We start from the raw sequence: 21,280 nt of genomic DNA, 5'->3' as shown, positions 1-21,280 counted from the left end.
CGAGAGGTGGGAAGAGGGAATGGAAAAGCTTTTAGCAAGCAGCAGTAACAAACTTGGTCAACCGTAACGTTTAGATATATGCATACCTATATATATATACATACATATATATATATAGACATTTGCTTGTTTGTGTCAAAGTTCCGCAACGCAATTCAAGATCAACCCACAGACATGATTCACGGCATAGAAAATCGCAGGGCAGAGCTTTGCTGTGAATGTGAATGAATGCATGGCACTGAAAGCACTTATGGAAATTTCATTTATAAAATATTCTCTAGATCTGCGTCGCGATTAACTGCTGCGAAATAGATTTCGCAGAGGGAGAGAATAACTCAAGCCGCATTAGCGAATGAGTCGTTAGAATGAAAAGGAGCCGATAGAGAGCGGGGCACGTATAGTTGTTTTATCGGATATCTATGCAATGAGCGGAGAGGAAATGGCGGAGAGGGAGAGCGGAGAGCGGAGAGCGGAGAGCGGAGAGCGGAGAGCGGGAGAGGCGGGAGAGCGAGAGGGAGAGCGGAGAGCGGAGAGCGGAGCGAGAGCGGAGACGGAGCGGAGAGCGGAGGGGAGAGCGGAGAGCGGAAGCGGAGAGCGGAGAGCGGAGAGCGGAGAGCGGAGGCGGAGAGCTAGCTCGGATATCTTATATCTTAGATCGGATAGCTTATATCGGAGATCGGAGTATAGCTTATATCGTAGATCTTAGATCGGAGAGCTTAGATCTGATCTTATATCTTATAGCTTATATCTATATCTTATATCTTATATCTATATCTTATATCTTATATCTTATATCTTATATCTTATATTATTCTTATATCTATGTATAGATCTAATATTTAATATTCCATATCTTATATTTGATTATTATTTAAGTGTATATGGAAAACATAATTGTTCTAGAAGATATATAATTAAAATGCAAAATTTTGATATCTCTTCCTTTTTATCCCGACTCGGCCTCCATTTTTGGTTTTTCTTTCTTCTTCATGCCAACGAGCATCTGCTTCAATTGGACGATCGCCTTGGCTGGATTCAGGTTCTTAGGGCACGTGTTTGTGCAGTTGAGTATGGTGTGGCATCGGTACAGTTTATAAGGATCTGTGAGCATGTTCAAGCGCTTTTCGGTCACCTCGTCCCGCGAATCGATGACCCAGCGAAAGGCCTGCATCAAGATGGCAGGGCCCAAGTACTTATCGCTGTTCCACCAGTAGGACGGACAGGAGGTCTGGCAGCAGGCGCACAATATGCACTCGTAGAGCCCATCCAATAGCAAGCGATCCTCGACCGCTTGCAAATACTGCACCTTACCGACCTCCCTGTTCGTATTCTTGCGCTGCAGCCAGGGCTCAATGGAGCGATACTGCTCGTAGAAGCGTGACAGATCCGGCACCAGATCCCGCACCACATACAGATGCGGCAGCGGATAGATCTTGCACGGCTTGCCCAAGTTCTTGTCGATCGGCTGGATGCAGGCCAGCGTATTGATGCCGTCGATGTTCATGGCACAGGAGCCGCAGATGCCCTCCCGGCACGAACGGCGAAACGTGAGCGTTCCGTCCATTTCATTTTTCACCTTAATTAGGGCATCCAGTACCATGGTGCCGCACTTGTTCAAGTCGATCTGGTATTTTTGCGTCTTGGGCTTGCCGCCGGGATGCCAGCGATATATTTCAAAGGTCTTGATGCGCGGCCCCTGTGGCTTCGCCTCCTTGGGCGGCGGCGGCGGCGGTGGTGGCGGAGCGCCGGCCTTCGGTGGGTCAGCTTTGCCTGGTGGCTTATCACCTCCTTCCTTTTTCATCTCGGTGGCCTTCTTCGGCTCGCTGGGCTTGCTCGGCTCGCTCGCCTTGGCCGGCTCAGCGGGCTTACCTGGCTCAGCGGGCTTGCCCGGCTCGTTCTTCTTGTCGCACGTATCTTTGCTGTAGACCACAGAGATGGGCAACACGGTCGGAATCACATATTTCATGATCAGCTGCTTGTTCAGCACGGACGCCTCCAAGAAGCGCAATCGTCGCTTAAGCCGAAGCATCATTATAAGACACGGCTCAGTTAATCTTCTGCGCGTTCACAACAAAAATGTTTCAATATTTATTGGAAATTTTGACTCAACTTGTTTTTTGTGTATTTGTGTACTGAAGCTGTTTAACGTAAGACTGTGTATTAACGAATGACTAGAGAAAATACAAGCGGGCCTTAAGTCAATTTTAAAATAAGGTCCAGGCAAACTAGATGGAAAATAAAATGCAAATTTGAGAAATATGAACCTAACCTCTAACCTAGAGATACCCGAATCTACATTCAATATAATATATATACTAATACATATATAAATAAATTATATATAAAAAATAAAAAATAATAAATAATAAATAATAAATAATAAATAATAAATAATAAATAATAAATAATAAATTTGCATTAATAAATATTATTTTAAAAAATAAATAACTAATTAATTAATATAAAATTTGCAATATACAAAAAATCAAATAAATCAACTGTATTTTATTTTAGCTCTATTTATTTAATTCAAATATTAAATTATTAAAAAAAAAAAAAAAAAAACATATTTTTTTGTACAGAAAAACAAAGTTGCATTCAAACAACAAATTCGCCGTCTTGATTCGAGTCATAGAAAAAAATGAATAGAAGTCATGAAGGCATTATTATAAAATTAAATTTAAAAAAAAAAATGAAAGCTAATTCCGTTGACTTAATATATGTACATATATCAGGTTTGCTTCTTGGCACTACATTTGCAGCCAGCCTGATTTATGTCTGAGGTTTGTAATCTCGAATGCTATTTACGATTGACACAGCCGTGGTCGGCATTCTAAAATGTTTTCGCTTGAACCGCTGAACTTTACAAATCAGCAAGACATCAATATGCGCAGACGAAGTGCTAGAGAGAGAGAGAGAGAGAGAGAGAGAGAGAGACAGAGACAGAGAGAGTGAGTGAGCACCAAGTGTTTGTGATTTTCAAATTAAACGCAATTAAAGTAAAATATGTTGTACAAGTAGAGGCAACTATTCCGACTAACAGCGGGCACATTAAATGGAACAAACGAAGGGGCGTCGACACATGCAAAAGATCAGGGAGTCGCTGCCGCTGGACGTGAGCCGCAGGCCCATTGAATGAAGCCAACTGTGAAAACGGCCTCAGGGCCAGGTCTATAAATACAGAGCAACAGCAACAACAACAACAACAACGGCGAATGCGTCGCAATTGTTGTGGAATGGTGGGCCCGTCCCTTAAAAATAAAACTCAACAACATGTCAGCAGGAGAAGCAGGAGAAGAAGCAGCAGCAGCAACAGCCGTCGACGTCGCCGTCATCGTCGTCTTTGGGATCGGGATCTACGCGCGAAAAACAAAATATTTTCACTTGCTCGAACCAACACGCATAGGAGCTCCCCCCAACCCACACGATTGCCCCACTCTTAGCATAGCATGCACTACTTCTACTTCTGCTTCCTCTTCCTCCTCGAGTTTTATTTATTTTTCTTATTTTTTTTTTCCTCTTCGTTTTTGGAAGCACTCGTGAAGTGTCGTGGAGCGTGCCTGCATCGAGGAGATGCAATCGATGACAGTCGGTAGAAAAGCGCCCGCTAAGCCTGCCCAGATTAACTGCATCAACTTTTTATGCCACGGACTCCACTCGGCAGCAAACATCAAAGCAGCCAAAGACAATTAAAAGGCAATTCCAGCAATGCGCCTGTTTGCACCTGCCGTCTGCACATCACCGGCAACATTGTCAACGTTTGTTCACAACACTGTCCAACATGCGACAGATCTATTGGACGAGGTACAAATGAAATTATGCTGGAGACAATGTGAAAGGCAAGAATTTAAAAGAGAAATCTATGAGAATCGCATAGTAAGAGTGAGGAAAGCGAGAAAAGGGGTAGAAATTAGAGGACGACGAAGAGAAAGAGAGAGAGAGAGAAGAGAGAGAAGAAGTTAAACAGAAGTGAGAAGTGAGTCAGAAAGGAAATGAGTGAGGTGTGAGAGAGCGAAAGAGTTAGACTGAAATATACAAAGAGAAGTGAGAGAAAGGGATTATGAAGGAAATAGCTTAAGTCAGAGATGCTAAGAGAGAATAAAAGACACTCGACAAAAATGAGAATTATTTATTAATGTAGAGCGAAAGCAAGAGAGTCAGGAAAATACTCGGAGAGCAAGCAAGTAAAATAAAATGGTAAATACTAAACACAAGTGAGAGTGAGAGAGCACGAGAAAGTGAGAGAGAAAGAATCTACAGTTGTTACTAAGAGACACCCAAAGGGTGTCTGCATCATATGCATATAGATCTATATCATATAGATATAATAATACAAAGCCCACTCATCTTCAATAATTTTGCTGCAGAGTGTTATTAAAAATAAATACTACATCACATACAAATACTTGAGGCAAATTATGTTGGGTTGAGTTGTTGTCGCTGCCAAGGTGTTGACGAGGCTGACAATCTGGAGCAGCAGCTACCTCCTGCTTCCTCTCCCACCCTCTCTCTCACACACACACACACACAGTCACACTCACACTCTATCTCTGTGCATTGCCGGTTGAGTCATTTAAGCTGTTAAGCCGTCGCTGACGTCTGACAGGTGCCATGATAGAGGCATTTGGCGTGTACATTTCGTCATACATGCGAGAGTTGTTTGAGACGCGTGCTGGAATTAGTTAGCCATGCTGGCAGACGAGATGCCAACCAATTCCAATCTTCACACACACACACACACGCACAGAAAGAGGCAGAGAGAGAGGGAGAGACAGAGAGGGGAGAGTTTCATTCATCCATTGCAATCCCAGATGAGCCGAACGATCAACGAACCGGACCGTCTCCTCTTCCTGTTTGATGAAGCTCTTCTGCTCAGTTAATTTGATTGCCACGCTAGTGCGATATAAAAACGCAAGATTTATGGCTTTTAAATTTTCATTCACACTCGTGTTGATTTGTATGTACTTAAATACAATCTCATATATGTATATGTACACATGCATGTATGTATGTATGTAATGTGAATATTTTGCAGATTTGCTCTACGGCAAGCGGATGCACAAATCAATTACAATTCTTGCGAATATGGGAAACGCTGGCAACGCTGGTGACCAAAGAAAATCCAATTACAAAAGGTGCCATAACTTTTATTTATTAAGTGTCCGCCAACTGACAGCGTTTAATATCGTCACGACTTCAATTATATATAAAAATAAAAAATTTTAATGTATATATATATGTATATGGAGATGTAAATGTAGATGTTCTTTCTTCTTTCTTCAATATTCTTGCAAGCAGACTCTTGCAGTTACTCTTGCAACTACAAAGCAGAAAAAAGTAGATTGTGTTCTAGATTAAATTTACAGCTATGGAGCTCCTGGCAAAAACTTTTTTATTTTTAATAGTAAAACTTCATTATGGAGTACGAATAAAAGTGCCTTCAAATCATGCCAACAGTGAATATAAATGCCTTGAATTTAATATTACTATATTCTGAAGCAAATGTGCAGAGAGATTGATATATAATAAATACAGATTACTATATAATATATAATAAGCAACTTTTTTTTAAATAAAACTATATGTTATATTATTACCTATACTACAGTATACTTTTGGAATAAATATACATTTTTATTTATTTATTTATTTTATTTTCTTTTATTTATTTATTTATTTTTTATTTATTTACTAATTTTTTTTATTTTTATTATTACTATTTTTTTATTTATTTATTATTTATTTATTATTTTTTTATTTTTATTTTTATTTTATTTTATTTTTTTTTTGTATGCAATTCATATATAAAAAAACATTTTTCTATCAATTATATTATTATATATTATATATACTTTTGCAATATATATATACGTTTTTATGTATTTATTATTATTATTATTTTTTTTTTTTTTTTTTTTTTTTTGTGTTCAATTTATTTATACATTTTGTTAAATAGTTTTCTATCAACTATATTATTACCTATACTGTAGAATACTTTCGCAATATATTTATTATTTTAATTTATTTATTTAATTTTCTTTGTATGCAGTTCATCTATACATTTCGCATAGTTTTAGTTTTGCAATTAAGTTTTTTAATTTTCTTCATTTAAATTTGAATCTCAAAAAATACCGCCAAAAGCATCGATTGTTCATTGAATGAGTACTTTTTTGTGATTACTAACTTCAAATATCGATAAGTCGATGGTTAACAGTGTGTTATTTACATTTAGAGTAGAGTGGAGAACAAACACAAAATGCAACAAATTGCAATAAAATGTGAATGAAAGTATGAATAAACTAAAGCGCTATGCACTGGCAATGGATATTTAATCGAGTTGTGCTGGGCTTGGCCTTTGTTTGTGTGTTGATTGCGATATATGCATATAGTCCTGCGGCAAGGAGCGGTGAATATAGAAAATATTGAGTAAATGAATATTCAAATACTTAATCATTTCTATGCCAGGCAAACGAAATGCAGCGAGAACTCCACCAGACCCTGAGGAACCTCTGCCGCCCTCCAGCTCCCCGCTGCACCGCTTCAAGCGGGCTGGCATAGCCACAGATAATGATGCCTGCAGTCAGATGGCCAGGTATGGGGCTCTATAAGTTATACAATTCCCCGTGCTCATGTATTCTTTAATAGAGAAGCACTGCTACTTGGAGGCTCTGTGGTGGATGCTGCACTAGCTGCCTTGCTCTGCAACGGACTCATTGGTATGCAAAGCATGGGCCTCGGCGGCGGCATGATTATGAACATTTATATGCACAGCGAGCGACGGGCATATACGATCCTAGGTCGGGAGATGGCACCGCGCTCTCTGCATGCGGACAACTTTACGACTATGGTGAGCGAACAGCAGTTAAAGCAGTCCGGCAGGTCTATTGCTGTGCCCACCGAACTGTTGGGCTATGCCTTGGCCCACGAGCGTTTTGGCAAGCTGTCCTGGTCGGAATTGGTTCGGCCAACGCTCTCCCTATGCCACAGCGGTTATTCGCTCTACAAGCATCAGTACGATGCGCTCATATTGAATGCGGACATGATCAAAAGCAACGCATTGTTGCGTCAAATGTTTGTGGATCCGGCGACAAATCAGTTCTGGCCCATTGGCCGTCACATCCAGCCGCCGAAGCAGCTGTGCGATACGTATGCGCAAATATCTGTAGCAGGACCGCGCAGCCTCTACAAAGGCACGCTGCTGGCAAGGCTGCACGCCGACTTGCAGGACATGGGCAGCGCCATAACCAAGGAAGACTTGAGGCACGCCCAAGCTGAGCTAAGGGATTCGTTAGTCATACCCTTGGATGAGTATGATTTGCACCTGACGCCGCCACCAGGCAGCGGTCACATCCTTGGCCTCATCATGAACATACTGCATGCCTATCGAGCGGACTTTGCAGCAGGCGACGATTTAGATGCTTTGGCAATCCATCGCATTGTAGAGGCCTTTAAATTTGGCTTTGTGCAGCGCTGGCGATTGGACGATAAAGCTGATGAAGAGGTGAGTAATATCTTACTGATTCACGCATAAGAGAGAGATAGATCTATTCTTTTATCTCTTTCTTTCTTGTGGGATCACAATAGTATTTCATCTATCTCTGTTCATTTTATGAGCTAGGAAACTTTGTGAAAACATTTCTTAACAAAATACATATTTGTGTGTCTATTGATAGGCACTGTTCAAAATAGATCAGATGCCTAAGTGGCCGAGTCTTGAAGGTTTAGTGCTTGTATAGATAGCCCAGTATTAGTATAGTCGAAGTTCTTAGTTATCAATGGTATAATAAAATAGTTTCTAGCTATATGGTAAATAGAGAATAACATTAAATAATATAGATAAGTAAATCTTTGTTCTCATATAGAACTTATCATATATCTATTATCCATACCATATATGTCTCTCAATTATGCAAAATATTACTCATCTAACATTTGCCTTCCAGCTGCTAGCGAAGCTGACAAGCCCAAGGTTTGCCGCCCGCATTGCCCAGCTGATAGATGATGCTAGAACCTATAACAACTCGGAGCATTATGGAGCATCTGGCGATATACAGCCACGTGATGAGCATGGCACCTCGCATATTTCGATATTGCACAATAATGACGCTGTTTCGGTAACCAGTTCCATTAACTTTTAGTAAGTATACCGATCTATCTAAATTAGAAGACTATCTCATACTCATATCTCCTTGGCAGTTTCGGCAGCGGGCGCATGGGCAAACGCACGGGCGTGCTGTTCAACAACGCCATGTCGGACTTCTCCATGAAGCAGCTAAAGAACTACTTCGATTTGCCGTATATCGATGGCACGAATATGATAACAGCAGCAGCCCGTCCCATGTCCTCAATGTGCCCGATCATTGTTACGGAGCGTTCGAGCGGACAAGTTCGTTTGGTTGTTGGCGCAGCTGGTGGCACAAAGATCATATCGGCTCTTGTACCTCTGCTAGTTCGCATACTTTGGCAACGGGCGAGCATCAAGACGGCCATCGATGCCAGCCGATTCCATCATCAGATGCTGCCCAACGTGCTGCAGTATGAATACGGCATGCTGCAGGCACACGTGCACAGTCTCTTGGCCAAAGGACATCAATGCGAACGCTATCGCAATCGTGGCTCCGTCATTTGTGGCATTGCCCAGGATAACGAGAGCGTTACCATCAATTCGGACTATCGTAAAATTGGTGGTGTCGCTGGATTTTAAGCAAGACAGCAGATGCTAATAGATGCTAACAGATGATATTCTTATATGAGAGCCTTAGAATATATCAAATTGAAATGATTGTAGTAAAACCTATAACTAAAACAGTTTTGAAAGTCGTACGAAATGAATTTGTTTCGAATAGCTTTATAGCTCTATAAGGTAGCTTGTTTGATATATATGTGAATATATATAAATTATCATATGAAACAGCATCTCCAGAACTCAACATCAAAAATATTCTTTAATTTTTTATCAAATACTTTTATTAAATTGTAATAATTGAAATTTGTTCAGCTAGGCCATTTCGTAACATGCAATTTAGATCTTGAGCTATGCATATATATAATATATGTCAATATATATATATATATGATGATGTAGATGTAGATGTACTTGTAGTTGTATATATGTATGTTTGTAAGTATGTATGTATAAATTGCATATCATTTAAATGTAGGGATTATGTGTGTGCATGTGCTGTGCCTAATCGAATGCTATCAGTACATTTCATTTATATGTATTTCATATTTCATAATTAATTAGATTAGGATGTGGAGGCGTAGCTCTCTGTTCAATTAGCTGCTCATACTCTGTAGGAATTCATATTAAGCTCTATTTGTCTATGCGTTCATATATGTACGTATATATGCATGTATGCATGTATATAGTAGGATTTTGTAGTTGTTGCAGTGTATTAGTGTGTGTGTGTGTGCGTGTGCGTTGAGAGAAGGAACCGTTTAGTAGTGTGAGTATTGTTCGATTTGTCTGTTGTATTGTTGCATTTAATTGAGCACTGACGTCACAGGATTACGTAACGTATCTTTCTCACTGCATAGCCATGCAAATACTATATATGTATGTATGTATATATAATTGGGTGTATATATCTTCTATGTATAAGAACAATGGTATGTATAAAAAAATGCAATCAACAATATCAGTCTGTTGCCAAATACCGCAGCAACAACATCTCTCTCTCCCTCTCTCTCTCTCTCTCTCTCTCTCTCTCTCTCTCTCTCTCTCTCTCTCTCTCTGTCTCACGTTTAGGGCCAAGCAAAGTTAATGCCAGTCAGTTGATAAAACTTATTATTGAACGGCCTATAAAACTCCCGTAGCCGTTCAATTGCATTGGCATCGATATGCGGATGATTCCTACCCTTGGTCTTGCCCAGGCAATGGGGCGTGGATCGTGCCTCCGATTTGAATAGACAGGGAAATCCTTTGGTGGCATTGAAATAGAAATGCTTCTCGGTCACCACACGCTTCAGACCCAAAAAGTCCTGAACACGCCCAATCTCATAGGCCGGATCCATGATCAACCGCTCGCCGCTAATGAAGAGCAGCTGCGACAGCGGAAAGTACAGCAGCCAGTGCTCCAAATAGCGCGCATAGACGCCAATCTTGACCGGTCCCCAATTGGTGTCCACCACCGAGTAGCTGCCGTTCACAAAGGCCAGCTGCTCGAAGCGCTTCATGTCCGCCTTCTTGCTAGCCGCCTGCGTATAGTCCGAGATGGCGCGAGTCACCGGATCTCGCACCACAATTAAGAGTCTAGATGGAAAAGGGAGGCAGAGAAAGAAAGAGAGAAAAACTTTTGGGTATAATTACATATACATATATAATATATATATCGTTGTGCTTAGTGCTAGCTCGTTTACAAAGAACTAATTTTGTCTTAGACGATTTTTGATTTCTATAGGAAGGATTTCTAATTCTGTGTACTGAACTTTTATTTCAGAGACTACAGGAAACATACTTTATTTACTATACTGACTAAATCTATGTAGAATGTCGCTCTGTGTAAGAATCTTCGGTTCTATTCGTTCCTTTTTTTTTCTCCTGAGCGCTTTGGACTGAACTATTCGTGTGCTGATCTTCTAACGAACATCGGTTAGGGAGCGATGCGATTGATGTTCGTACTGAATTCGAACTTAGTATGTGTAAGCTAGTAGTACTCAAAAAACTTCGGTTGCTCAATATGCTCTCTTTTTCTCAGAGTATTAATAAGACACTTATTCGTAGACATCGGTCAACAGTTATTTACGATGCTTCAAACACATTTATCATGTAAAATATAGACTCTTAGCTATGTTTAATCAATTTTTGATAATTCGAACTCCATTCTAAAAAAATTTTTAAATATTGCATAACAAATGTTGCGAATCTCCATAAAAGACAAAACAATTGTTATATGGACATTCTCAAAGGAAGAAATTGAAATTCCACAGGAAACATGTTTAATTTGATTGGTAATCTATATCATATCATGGATCAATGGACTATATATATGTATATATACTATAGATAAAAGTCCCAAAGCATAGCTTTTAGAAAAATGTGGACTTGCACATAATCCAAAGAATCCTACATATAATATATGAAATCATTGACTGCTGAAGCTTTTCAGAGAGGGTTTTAAATACTTTAAAATTCATTTGCCAAATATTATGATGTTTTCAGCAAGAAGGCAAATCAGTGCTTCGAAAACTATTGGCATCATCATATTAGACCCACTCTCTCCCAGTATATACTATATACTACATTTTCCATATATACCACAAATATATAATTCATTTGTTTTTGAGGAGACCTACAGTCTCAGCACTCACTTGGTGGCCGTGTTCATATGGTAAACGCGCTGCGGCACCTCCTTGGTGACAAAGTAGCTGGGCGTCTTCTCCATGGTGATTTGGCCCTCGATGGTGTAGGGCATGTGGTGGCGATACCAGCGCAGTCCGCGCTGGTAGTGCCTGTCGAAGAAGTGCACCTCGGAGCCGGCGGCGCGCACATCCGGATGCAGCCGTATGAACTCCAGCAAGGCCCTCGTGCCGCTCTTTTTCACGCCGATGATCAGCGTGTCGGGCAGATGGCGAGAGGGACGCAGGCCCTGCTGGCGCAGCATTTGATACTTGGGCGCGCCATCGACGCTGGTAACGCCATTGCTAACGGTGCTATTCAAGAGAGCAGTCGTACTGGAGCTGGAGCTAGAGCTGGAGCTGGAGCTGGAGTTGGAGCTGGGGCTAGCGCTGGTGCTAGAGCTGGAGTTGCCATTGGCGCTTCTGCTGGTATTGGTGACTCTGTTGGCCTCGGCTGCGCTGCTAGCGTTGCGCTGCTGCAGCGTCAGCAAATTGCGTAGGTTGCTCTGCTAGAGAAAAGGCCAAGAAATACTCAGCTGTAGAGATTTTCCAATCTGCAGCGAGACTCACCTGCTGCAGGGTGCGACTGATGCTGGCCAGGAGGCAGGCATTGAAGCTGTACGAGAAGTAGACGAGCGTCACGCAGACCACCAGGACAATGGCCAGGCTGCGGCTGCTTAGGTTCAAGCTATGGCACCAGATGCTTACATACATTGCGCTGCACACACACACACACACACACACGGCCACTTACGCCTACGCACACACACACACTACCACACCGGTACGCAAATATACACAAACACTCACTCGCACAGAGACACAGACACAGAGCCGTTGGCCAGTTAGCCGCTTTGTATAGAATTTGGTGCCATGATTCGTATAGATCAGGATTGGCTACAGCCCAGCGGCAGCATTCAGGATCCTACAATGCGATAACCATCATTCAGTGACCAACGAATTCACCTGCACCGTTCGCCACGACAGTCGTATGCAAAGTTTCTGGTGTTGTTGTTCGGCGCAGCAAAATTCCGGAAGTGATAGCAGGCGGGCAAAGGAAACAAAGTCCTTGTTACTGGGTCGCCTGCTGGGGTCAGAAGCGCAAACGCAAGCTCTCACTCGCTCTCTATCTCTGGCCATCTCTTACTCTCGCCATCTGTCTCTCTCTCTCTCACCTGGTTTCTCTATATGACTTGTATGTCTTGTTGCATTTGCACTTGGTCCTTTGTCTGCCCCAAAAGGTAGGCAACAGTTTTTTCGACTAGTCCATGACGTCACAGAGTTTTGCTAGCTATTTATTATTGTTTATATGACTGCCAATCATTTAATGACAATTTAATGACATTTTAAAATTAAAGTATATAATTTTTTTTTAGCTTCCAGATATACGTTTATACATATATATAAATTCATGAATTTCCTGTAGCTTTGTGATGCTAGAAATTATGAAAATCGGATATTGATAAGATTGCAATTCAATTTATATATAAATATGTATGCGCATGTATGTATATAAGAAAGTTTTGTTAAGAAATCGCAAAGAATATCAACCTTATCGATACTTCTCATTTTCAAGGTTTTGCTCTTATCAGTTCAATTGTTTTTACTAATTTTCTGCTTATGTTCTATACTTTTATCTTGTTTGCTATACTTTCATTGTTTATCTTGTCTGAGGTTCTTCTTCTCATCTCTTGACATTTTTTATTCTTCTATTATCTCTGTCTCTCTCTCTCTTTCTTTCTCTCTCTCTCTCTCTCTCTCTCTCTCTCTCTCTCTCACTCTGTTATCGGTTTTCATGCTCGCATTAATCTATCATCAGAATCGGCAATATTTATTTCATCTTATTATTTAGAATCGAAATTGAAAATCTAAGAATATAACTTAAATATTTATACAATACTTCATAAATTTTTTATAAACAATTTCCAGGACTTTTAGATAAAAAATTTGTAGATATAAAAATAATTCGTATTAATGAATAACTACTTTTTCAATGTAATTATTTGTTTTATATAGCTTAAAATATTTCATTATTAATATCAGAGAGAGTTGCTAAAACTTGAGACAATCTTGTTATTTTATATACCTGCAGTCTCTCTCTCTCTCTCTCCCTCTCTCTCAATGTGTCTCTCATGTGCAACCCTTGAGCGAGCTTGTGCTCAAAAGTAAACAAACTGATAAAGCCCCCTAAACAAGCGCCCACCCACCCGTTGGGGCCCACACAGATGGGAGCAGATGTTGATGGGTGAATGGGCGCTTAGGTGGGCTTTTGTGCCACTTAAGCGGCGCACACTTTACACGCTCTCGGGGGAGCTTTTAGCTGCCATTGCTTACGGGCATTATCAGAGCTAGAGCCAAGGAAATAAAAGAGATTAAGCTAATTATCAGCTGCTTCGAAGCTTTTCACTTGTCGCCCTCTCTCTCACACACACACACAGACATACGCGCGCTCTCTCGCTCTTTCTTGTGAGGCAACTGTTAATAAATTTGAATTGGAAAGCTGCTCAACTGTCCCGTTATCAGTGAACGTTGGCATCTGTTTATCCACGTCGGGGCCCCTATATCATTCTAGTTGGGGATTAGTCATCATGCAGGTGCTGCCTCATTGTGTGACCTTATCTAATCAGAGGAATCAACGACGACTGATTTGACACTTGACTAACTGGGCTCACTCGCGCTTCAATCGTCGACGCTGGCATTAGCTGGCCCACAGCGGAACAATAGCCAATAGAAAAACAATTAAATTAGTATATCGACTTAACAATTATGCATTAGACAGTCACGCATATCGAACAAATTTTGCACGAAAATGACGAATTTATGGAGCACATGTGTGCACAAATTTTTCAAATACGCCCCCAGCTATGTGGGTGAGTGACAGCAGACAGCAGACAGCAGACAACCGACAGCCGGAAGATTCATTATATAAAGCACGGCTAATCTGATTCTTCTTCCACTCCATTCTTCTGCGCAGTTTGCCTCTGCTTCCTGCCCTGCGGTCTGATCTTTGGCTACACGCTCTGCTCCTTTGTGGCCGAGCGGAATCTGAGCGTCGACCTCATTGACTATGGCCCCCTGATACTGGGCGCCTGTCTGGCTCTGCTCTGCGCCGCCGGCATTCTGGCCATCAAGTATATCAAGCACTGCATCGTCTACTGGCATCCATTCGTCCTCATGGTCGCGGGCGTCTTCCATCTAATCTCCAGTTGTTTCTACTTTGCCGATGGCCTTGGTGAGTTTTCATTATAATTGCGGGGGACATAGTTGTGTATATAGGATATATACTATGTATATATTGTGTAATTTCGATCATTCATCATTAGAAGTTGGTCGAGTTGGTTTACATTACTGAAATATTTTCAATACAATTCTTACTTTAAAGAGGAAATAAATATTCAATTTATAGATTATTAAATTGAAATTAATTTCTTATAACTTGATATAACTCGATCATTTTTAACGTTTCTAACATATACATAAAAAAAATAAAAAAAAAAATTTTTACTGATATACGTTATGGAGTTTTTAAGAAGGATCAATCCAAAAATGTCATTCATTCAAAAAAGTGCCAGAAAGTTAATATTATTTGAAAGACATCTTGTAAATATGTTTCAAAACTTTTCTATACATATTTTAACATATTTACATTATTACACATCTATAAAATCATATCGTTTTATAATAACTATAATAACTCTTATAAAAGGATAAAGCTTCAGGAATATTGCTGCTCTATAGCTGTAGGCCATATAAATTTCAAGATCTTACATCTTGGACTCCAACTCTGAAATATTATTAAAATTATTATTTTACAAATATTTATTAAAAAAAAATAATAAAAATTTTAAAAAATATATAGGTACATAATAATTTTTAAGGCACTGAATATAAATGCAAGTTAAAAACTAATATAAAAACTTATAATAGTATTACAGTTAGCTAGATATATATATCTCTTACTAAGAAGAATTACAGAGTATATAAAATATATATTTGGCTCCTTTGATTTAGTCGAAATTCATGTATAAAATCAACTAGAGATACAATAAAAGGCTTTTACGAATACAAATAAAAGCTTTAGACACTTGTACATAAGTATATAAAAAATATGGCTCAATAGGCAATAGTTTCAAATGCAATAATAAATTGATTATAATAAGATTGTATATAGATAGACTATGTCTTATCATATAATTTATATGTTAATTTATATACTTGACGTATGCTAATAACCCATCTCCCTCTCTCTCTTTCTTCCCCTTTCTCTGTTGCTTTCACTCTCATGTGAATTATGTGTTCGTCTCCTTGCTGCATCAACGGTCTGATCGAATGGAAATTGTTCTATCGCAGATCATGTGGGCGCCTATATGTCGTATGTGTCGCACAGTTTGACCTTTGTGGCCGGGTATGGATTTTTGCACACAATCAGCTCGAAAAACAGCCGCGCCTTGATGATATCTGGCTGCTGCAGCTGCTATCTGCTGGGCATCGCCTCGGCGGTGAGTTTGATTGGCGCCAAGTATGTGGAGAATCTGGAGCACTATAAGGGCCAAGTGGCGACCCCGGAGCAGCTAACCGATGGCATCTACGTGAACTTTGCAGCCACCTATCTGTCCATATCAATTGTGATGCTGGCCATACTCGTTGGGCTGAAGGTGCTGCACGTGCTGGGCACGGTGGACATGACCAACAGTCTGGACAACGATTTGCGGATTGCCAATGCGAATGGCAGCATCTTCGAGGCACGCTCGGATGTGATCAAGCGGCTGCAGTTCTTCTATGTGACCAAGAATCAGCAGTGGCACGTGACGCTGCTGCTGCTCTTTGTGGAGGCCATCCAGTATGCACTCTTCATATTTCTGGTCTTTTGGTTTGCCCTGAACGATGCGATGCGTCTGAATGATTTGGCCAACATCGATGCCATGTTCTGGGTCATCTTTGGTGGCAGCGTTTTGGCCATCATCTGCCTGTGCTTCTACTCCGCCAAGGTGCACTTTGTGACGACACAAGTGCTGCTGCTGGTGCTCACGATGCTGGCCATGATTATCTATGGGGCGAGCGGCTCGAAGGTGACCTTCTGGCTACTGCTGGTGCTCTTTGGGCTGGGCTATTCGAGCCTCCAGATTGTGCTGCTGGAGGTGACGCATCTACGCTTCACCGAATGCATCATCTTCGCCTCCTACACGCTCAAGCTGGTCAGCACCAGCGTCGTCTACTACTATTTCGTGGCCAATGTGAAGAACTCGTATTTCTATACCAAAGACGAGAGCACCTTGATTGCCCAGGGCTTTGTCTTCATGATAATCACATCTCTGCTGGCGCTGGTCGTCGGCATGAAGGTGCCGCGCACCCATCGCTCCAAGCTGCTGGACATACAGCACGAGGTCTATGGCATTATCTTCATGAAGCACCAGATCGAGCAGCTCAATGTGCGTTGGCTAAACGATGGCACGATCCCAACCATCAGCCAATGATGCAGTTTCATTCATTCTATTGTTCTTGTTGTTGTTTATGTTACTATTGCTTAATTACTAATTAGTTTAAACGCTTAATGCACACGATTTGTACGGCCGCTGTGGTGTCCCGGCAAAAATGACTTTTGCAACACGAAACATTGGCACAGGGCGTTACCTGATATCCATGTTGCTCTGCAAGACAAATAATCAATATACAAAATAAAGCACTCATTAATTCATCAATTCAAATGATTGGCAAGAGCAATGAAATACAGATGCAAATGATATATGTACTCACCCAGCTGCACCATGAAATCGTGCAGGGTATCCACATTGCGCACGGTGCTGGCCAACAGAGCCTCGCAGCGATTGCTGCGCATTTCGTAGACAAAGTCAAGGGCAGCGAGCAGCGAGGAGAACTGCGTGTCATCGTAGATGACATCGGCGGCTAGCAGGAGATCGGGTTCAGCGTATTGCGACCAGGGGAACTCTTTGACCTCATGCCAACGCAGCTGGGCACACTTTGGCGTTGCCTCGTCGCTGTCATTCTCAAAGTTTAAGCAAATATTTTCTTGCATGAGCTTAACGCAGGCGCTGCTGCCATCGGTGATGACCACCTGGCCCACGGGCAGCTTCAGCGCCTTGTGCTTGAGCAGAATGCCAAGCAATCCAGTGCCCGCTCCAAGTTCTAGCACATTTTTGCCCTCCAGTAGGCTCGGATGCTCGAGCAGATAGTCGGCCAGTGCCAGGGCTGCCTCCCACGTGCAGAGGCCAGTGGTGCCCTCGCAGACGAAGCTCGTGGACTCGCGCAGCGTGATGTGCTCCTCCGATTGCAGCATATAGTGCTTATAGGCATAGATGGAAGGGGCTGGCGCTGCATCCAGTGAGGTTTTGGCCAGCTGGCCACATAGGCTGTTGTAGATGTCGTCGTGCAGCTCATCGTGATCCTTGAGCACATGCATCAGACGCTTAACGAATGCCTCCTGGTAACTGCGACGCACCGGATACTGTTGATTAAGCGGATGGCCACAGGTGGCCGCGATCAAGGCACGCTGCTCCTCCAGTTCCAGCGGCAGTTGCAGCGTCTACATGACAATAAATCCAATACAATTGCCAATTTACAATTCCTCGTTATCCACTTACCGACCAGGCCATCTTATTGACGGGATAGCAACACAGAAATTGCTGCCGCAGTTTGGCGAACTTGTTGCTCTCCATCTTAACGAATGTGAAAAATTCAATATGCGCAAGTCAACGTGTGGAATCGATCTGGCAGCACTGCCAATCATTGCGGCCAACTGGCAACTCAACAGCTGTTATTTAAATACACTTATCAGGCTTAGTATCGATACTTTTTCACATGCTTGGTAACAGTAGAAGATAACGTATAGATTTCAAAGAGAATTTGCAAATTTTAATATTGGCTATATAATAAATAACCTTATTTTAATTTAAAGCACTAGATTTGTATTTTGGCAACTGTTTTTTTTTTTAGGTGACTACCATAGTTTAACATAAAATACCTTGCTATAGAGCATTCGATAGTCGACTTGACTCGTAACATTTTTAATTAAGTGCTTATAAATGCCACATTCAAATCATAAGAGTTTCTTATCTACAGCACTTTAGTTATGACTAATCCTATTCGTTTTAGATTGTTGAAATACAACTCATTTCTTGCTCTCGCATTCATTTGAGATCAGACAGAATTACAAATGTCAAGATACAAATATCTGTATGTACATACATATGTACATATGTACATGTATGGTATGAATGTATGTATGTAAAGATAAATATACTGTCATAAGATTAGCTTTCAAGGTCAAATAGATATGCTATACTATATGTTCTTTGTATCGTCGTATAACTAGAAGCTTTTATAAATTCTGCATAAAACTGCATAGTTCGGCCATGTAAAAGCGAATATAGTGCAACATTTGCGCACCATAGATGGCGCCACCTGTTCTTTAATAACTGCAGTCAATCCCGCACAGCTTTACAGGCACACACATACACATGTATAGGCACATTGATACAGTTGTTACGTCGCCAGTTAACGTTTTGTCGCAACTGTACCGCAGACAAGAAAAACAAATTTGTGTTTTTTTTTTTTGGTTTTTTCTCTAGAAAAAACCGTTTATTAAGTTTTTGTTTGGGGACTTTTTTTTGTTTTTGTGTTGTTTTTTTACGATTTCTATTGTATGCTAAAAAAACATCAAGTTTTATATTGTAATGTATTTTTGTTTTTGTATTTCTGTTTTGAATGCAACAAACTATGCAAATGTCTGTACGTTTAAGTGCATTATTGGAGGGGTTATTTCTCTGTTATATATTGTATGAATATCTTGTAAGTTCCATAAACATTTATGTAAAGTTAAGTGTATATATATATAGAATAGATCATATTCGTAATACATTTATATATATATTTAGATTGTATACATTTTGAGAATGTATTTTATACTATTTTACGATGTTGTCATTTAGCATGGTTTGTTTCTTTTTATAATTGTGTTTTCTGTTTTATCGTATTTTTTGTTTTCTGTACTTTTTTTTGCCTAAACGTATAAAATGCATGTAAATCTAAAACTTATTTAATCAACTACCACGCCCAAATGGGCCTCTTTCCACATTTAAGTTGTTTCCTCAAAAAAATTATATTTATATATATATATATAAGGTGTGAAAAAAATAAAGTATTATATAAAATAGATGCAGTATTATTGTGTACTCATTTCTGATGTGTTCAAAGAAATGTTTGTTGGCCAATTTGCGATGTTGGTCAATTGGCCCGATCGCCCGCTGTCCACGTTGCACCATGTGGCAACCGCAACACAGTTGCAACGATCGCTGGCATCGCGCACGCCACCTTGCCGCACATGCAACGCTTAAGCGCTGCCACAGGAAGCGTTGCTCTCACTCGCCCAAGGATCTGGTTTGGCGGCCGGCGAACGTACAGCAGCTTCTTTCGGTTCTGTCTGGTTGGTGTTGATGTTGGGGACTGCTGTGCGCTGCCGTATTAGAGCTCAACACTGCCTGTGGCAGCACGCTGCATGCGCTGTTGGAGATAGGGGCGATGTTCGAGATGGCGACCCGATGCCAGCGATCTGGCTGCAACGGCATCTACCGTAGGTTCGTGTTTTGATGGCGACTGCCGACGCAATGTGACCAGCGGGCGATCTACAAACTTAAAAAACTAATGTACAATTCTAATATAATCATAATAATAATAATAATAAGTATTACAGTTATTAATTATAATATTCATAGATTATGTTTATATATGCGTGTGGTTATATAATAATGCTCTCTATATATAGATAGTTTTTATATTTATGTTGTGTAAGATATTAAATGAAATCAAGCTCCAATTGACGACAATTTTTTTTAAACTATTAATCAAACTATGCACGTATATATAATATGAATGTGATTTGTTGTGTAATCTGTTGTTGTTTGTTATCATTATTTGCTTTCTTGCCGCTTAAGCACGCTCGCCGCGGATGCGACGCGCCAACTGAATATCCTTGGGCATAATGGTGACACGCTTGGCGTGAATGGCGCACAAGTTGGTGTCCTCAAACAAGCCCACCAAATAGGCTTCAGAGGCTTCCTGCAATCGCGAGAGAGGTTCATAATATTAATTTTCAATTTAATTAGTTGAAACAGCGTTTGCCATTAATTACCTGCAAGGCACCAATAGCGGCCGACTGGAAACGCAAATCGGTCTTGAAATCCTGTGCGATTTCACGCACCAAACGCTGGAAAGGCAACTTGCGGATGAGCAACTCGGTCGACTTCTGGTAGCGACGGATCTCACGCAGAGCTACTGTACCGGGACGATAACGATGGGGCTTCTTAACACCACCTGTGGACGGGGCCGATTTACGGGCTGCCTTAGTGGCCAGCTGCTTGCGTGGAGCCTTGCCTCCAGTGGATTTACGGGCGGTCTGCTTGGTACGTGCCATACTTAATTAGTTCTGCAAGATGGATTGGATTCGATTGATGGATTAACCACACATTGAATGTCACTGTTAGAGCTCTGCGACGCTCAGCGCCGAAGCGCTGGCGCGCAACTGATACGAATGTGGCAAATGTTGCTGCAACGAAGGCCACAGCAGCAGCAGAGGCAGCAACAGCAGCAGCAGAAGCTACGACATCGACATCAGCAGCGAGGGTTGAAATCGTTTCTCAGCAGCTGCAGAAATTTTCTTTTTGTTCAGTTTCACGCTGTGCATTTTCCTTAGCCATTCGGCTTGGATGCCTTCTGGGAACACTTCAAAACTTCCACTTCAATTGCGACGTTGTCGTCGTCGCCATCCTCTGCTGTTGCTGCTGTAACCCACAGCTTTGAGTGCCTCCACTTGAGCCATTGTGTGAGTGCATACTTTTTTTTTTTTTTTTTTTTTTTTTGTGGCATGAATCGCTCTTTTTACACGGCCTCTGCATTTCTTTTTCTTTTGTGCTCTACCACCACTCGA

General features: G+C 41.1%; 6 protein-coding genes across 8 annotated transcripts; 2 read left to right on the top strand and 4 right to left on the bottom strand.

Moving 5' to 3' along the window:
• Positions 1-838: 838 nt before the first annotated feature.
• SdhBL (Succinate dehydrogenase, subunit B (iron-sulfur)-like) lies at positions 839-2,187 on the bottom strand. The gene has a single exon (XM_018016000.2). It carries the CDS (start codon positions 2,030-2,032, stop codon positions 947-949), a length of 1,086 nt encoding a protein of 361 aa, XP_017871489.1. The 5' UTR covers positions 2,033-2,187; the 3' UTR covers positions 839-946.
• Positions 2,188-6,190: 4,003 nt separating this feature from the next.
• On the top strand, positions 6,191-8,911 carry LOC108619418 (glutathione hydrolase 1 proenzyme). 2 transcript variants are annotated; one of them, XM_018015986.2, is made up of 5 exons: positions 6,191-6,406; positions 6,466-6,592; positions 6,646-7,501; positions 7,944-8,137; positions 8,197-8,911. In XM_018015986.2, the coding sequence occupies exons 1-5, from the start codon at positions 6,310-6,312 to the stop codon at positions 8,702-8,704; spliced, it is 1,782 nt and encodes a 593-aa protein (XP_017871475.1). In that variant the 5' UTR covers positions 6,191-6,309; the 3' UTR covers positions 8,705-8,911. The 2 variants fall into 2 exon arrangements, with proteins under 2 accessions (XP_017871475.1, XP_089330608.1); XM_089474482.1 differs by having other exon boundaries at positions 6,208-6,406; positions 6,651-7,501.
• A 657-nt stretch (positions 8,912-9,568) lies between these two features.
• On the bottom strand, positions 9,569-12,487 carry Hs3st-B (Heparan sulfate 3-O sulfotransferase-B). 2 transcript variants are annotated; one of them, XM_018015998.2, is made up of 3 exons: positions 11,911-12,487; positions 11,314-11,849; positions 9,569-10,255 (listed from the first exon to the last, which is right to left on the bottom strand). In XM_018015998.2, exons 1-3 carry the CDS (start codon positions 12,052-12,054, stop codon positions 9,748-9,750), a joined length of 1,188 nt encoding a protein of 395 aa, XP_017871487.1. In that variant the 5' UTR covers positions 12,055-12,487; the 3' UTR covers positions 9,569-9,747. The 2 variants fall into 2 exon arrangements, with proteins under 2 accessions (XP_017871487.1, XP_017871488.1); XM_018015999.2 differs by having other exon boundaries at positions 11,314-11,846; positions 11,911-12,485.
• Positions 12,488-13,316: 829 nt separating this feature from the next.
• LOC108619420 (uncharacterized) lies at positions 13,317-20,780 on the top strand. Its single transcript, XM_018015988.2, has 3 exons — positions 13,317-14,210; positions 14,315-14,572; positions 15,691-20,780. The coding sequence occupies exons 1-3, from the start codon at positions 14,150-14,152 to the stop codon at positions 16,812-16,814; spliced, it is 1,443 nt and encodes a 480-aa protein (XP_017871477.1). The 5' UTR covers positions 13,317-14,149; the 3' UTR covers positions 16,815-20,780.
• Positions 16,829-18,081, bottom strand: LOC108619429 (protein-lysine N-methyltransferase EEF2KMT). The gene is made up of 3 exons (XM_018016003.2): positions 17,940-18,081; positions 17,095-17,881; positions 16,829-16,988 (listed from the first exon to the last, which is right to left on the bottom strand). Exons 1-3 carry the CDS (start codon positions 18,012-18,014, stop codon positions 16,876-16,878), a joined length of 975 nt encoding a protein of 324 aa, XP_017871492.1. The 5' UTR covers positions 18,015-18,081; the 3' UTR covers positions 16,829-16,875.
• LOC108619432 (histone H3.3A) lies at positions 19,020-20,767 on the bottom strand. Its single transcript, XM_018016010.2, has 2 exons — positions 20,486-20,767; positions 19,020-20,412 (listed from the first exon to the last, which is right to left on the bottom strand). Exons 1-2 carry the CDS (start codon positions 20,765-20,767, stop codon positions 20,284-20,286), a joined length of 411 nt encoding a protein of 136 aa, XP_017871499.1. The 3' UTR covers positions 19,020-20,283.
• Positions 20,781-21,280: the final 500 nt, after the last annotated feature.

The sequence above is a fragment of the Drosophila arizonae genome, chromosome X (assembly GCF_054131065.1).
Source record: "Drosophila arizonae isolate 15081-1271.41 chromosome X, UAZ_ARI_1.0, whole genome shotgun sequence".
NCBI classification, from domain to species: domain Eukaryota; kingdom Metazoa; phylum Arthropoda; class Insecta; order Diptera; family Drosophilidae; genus Drosophila; species Drosophila arizonae.
This window is presented reverse-complemented; position numbering and strand designations above follow the sequence as displayed.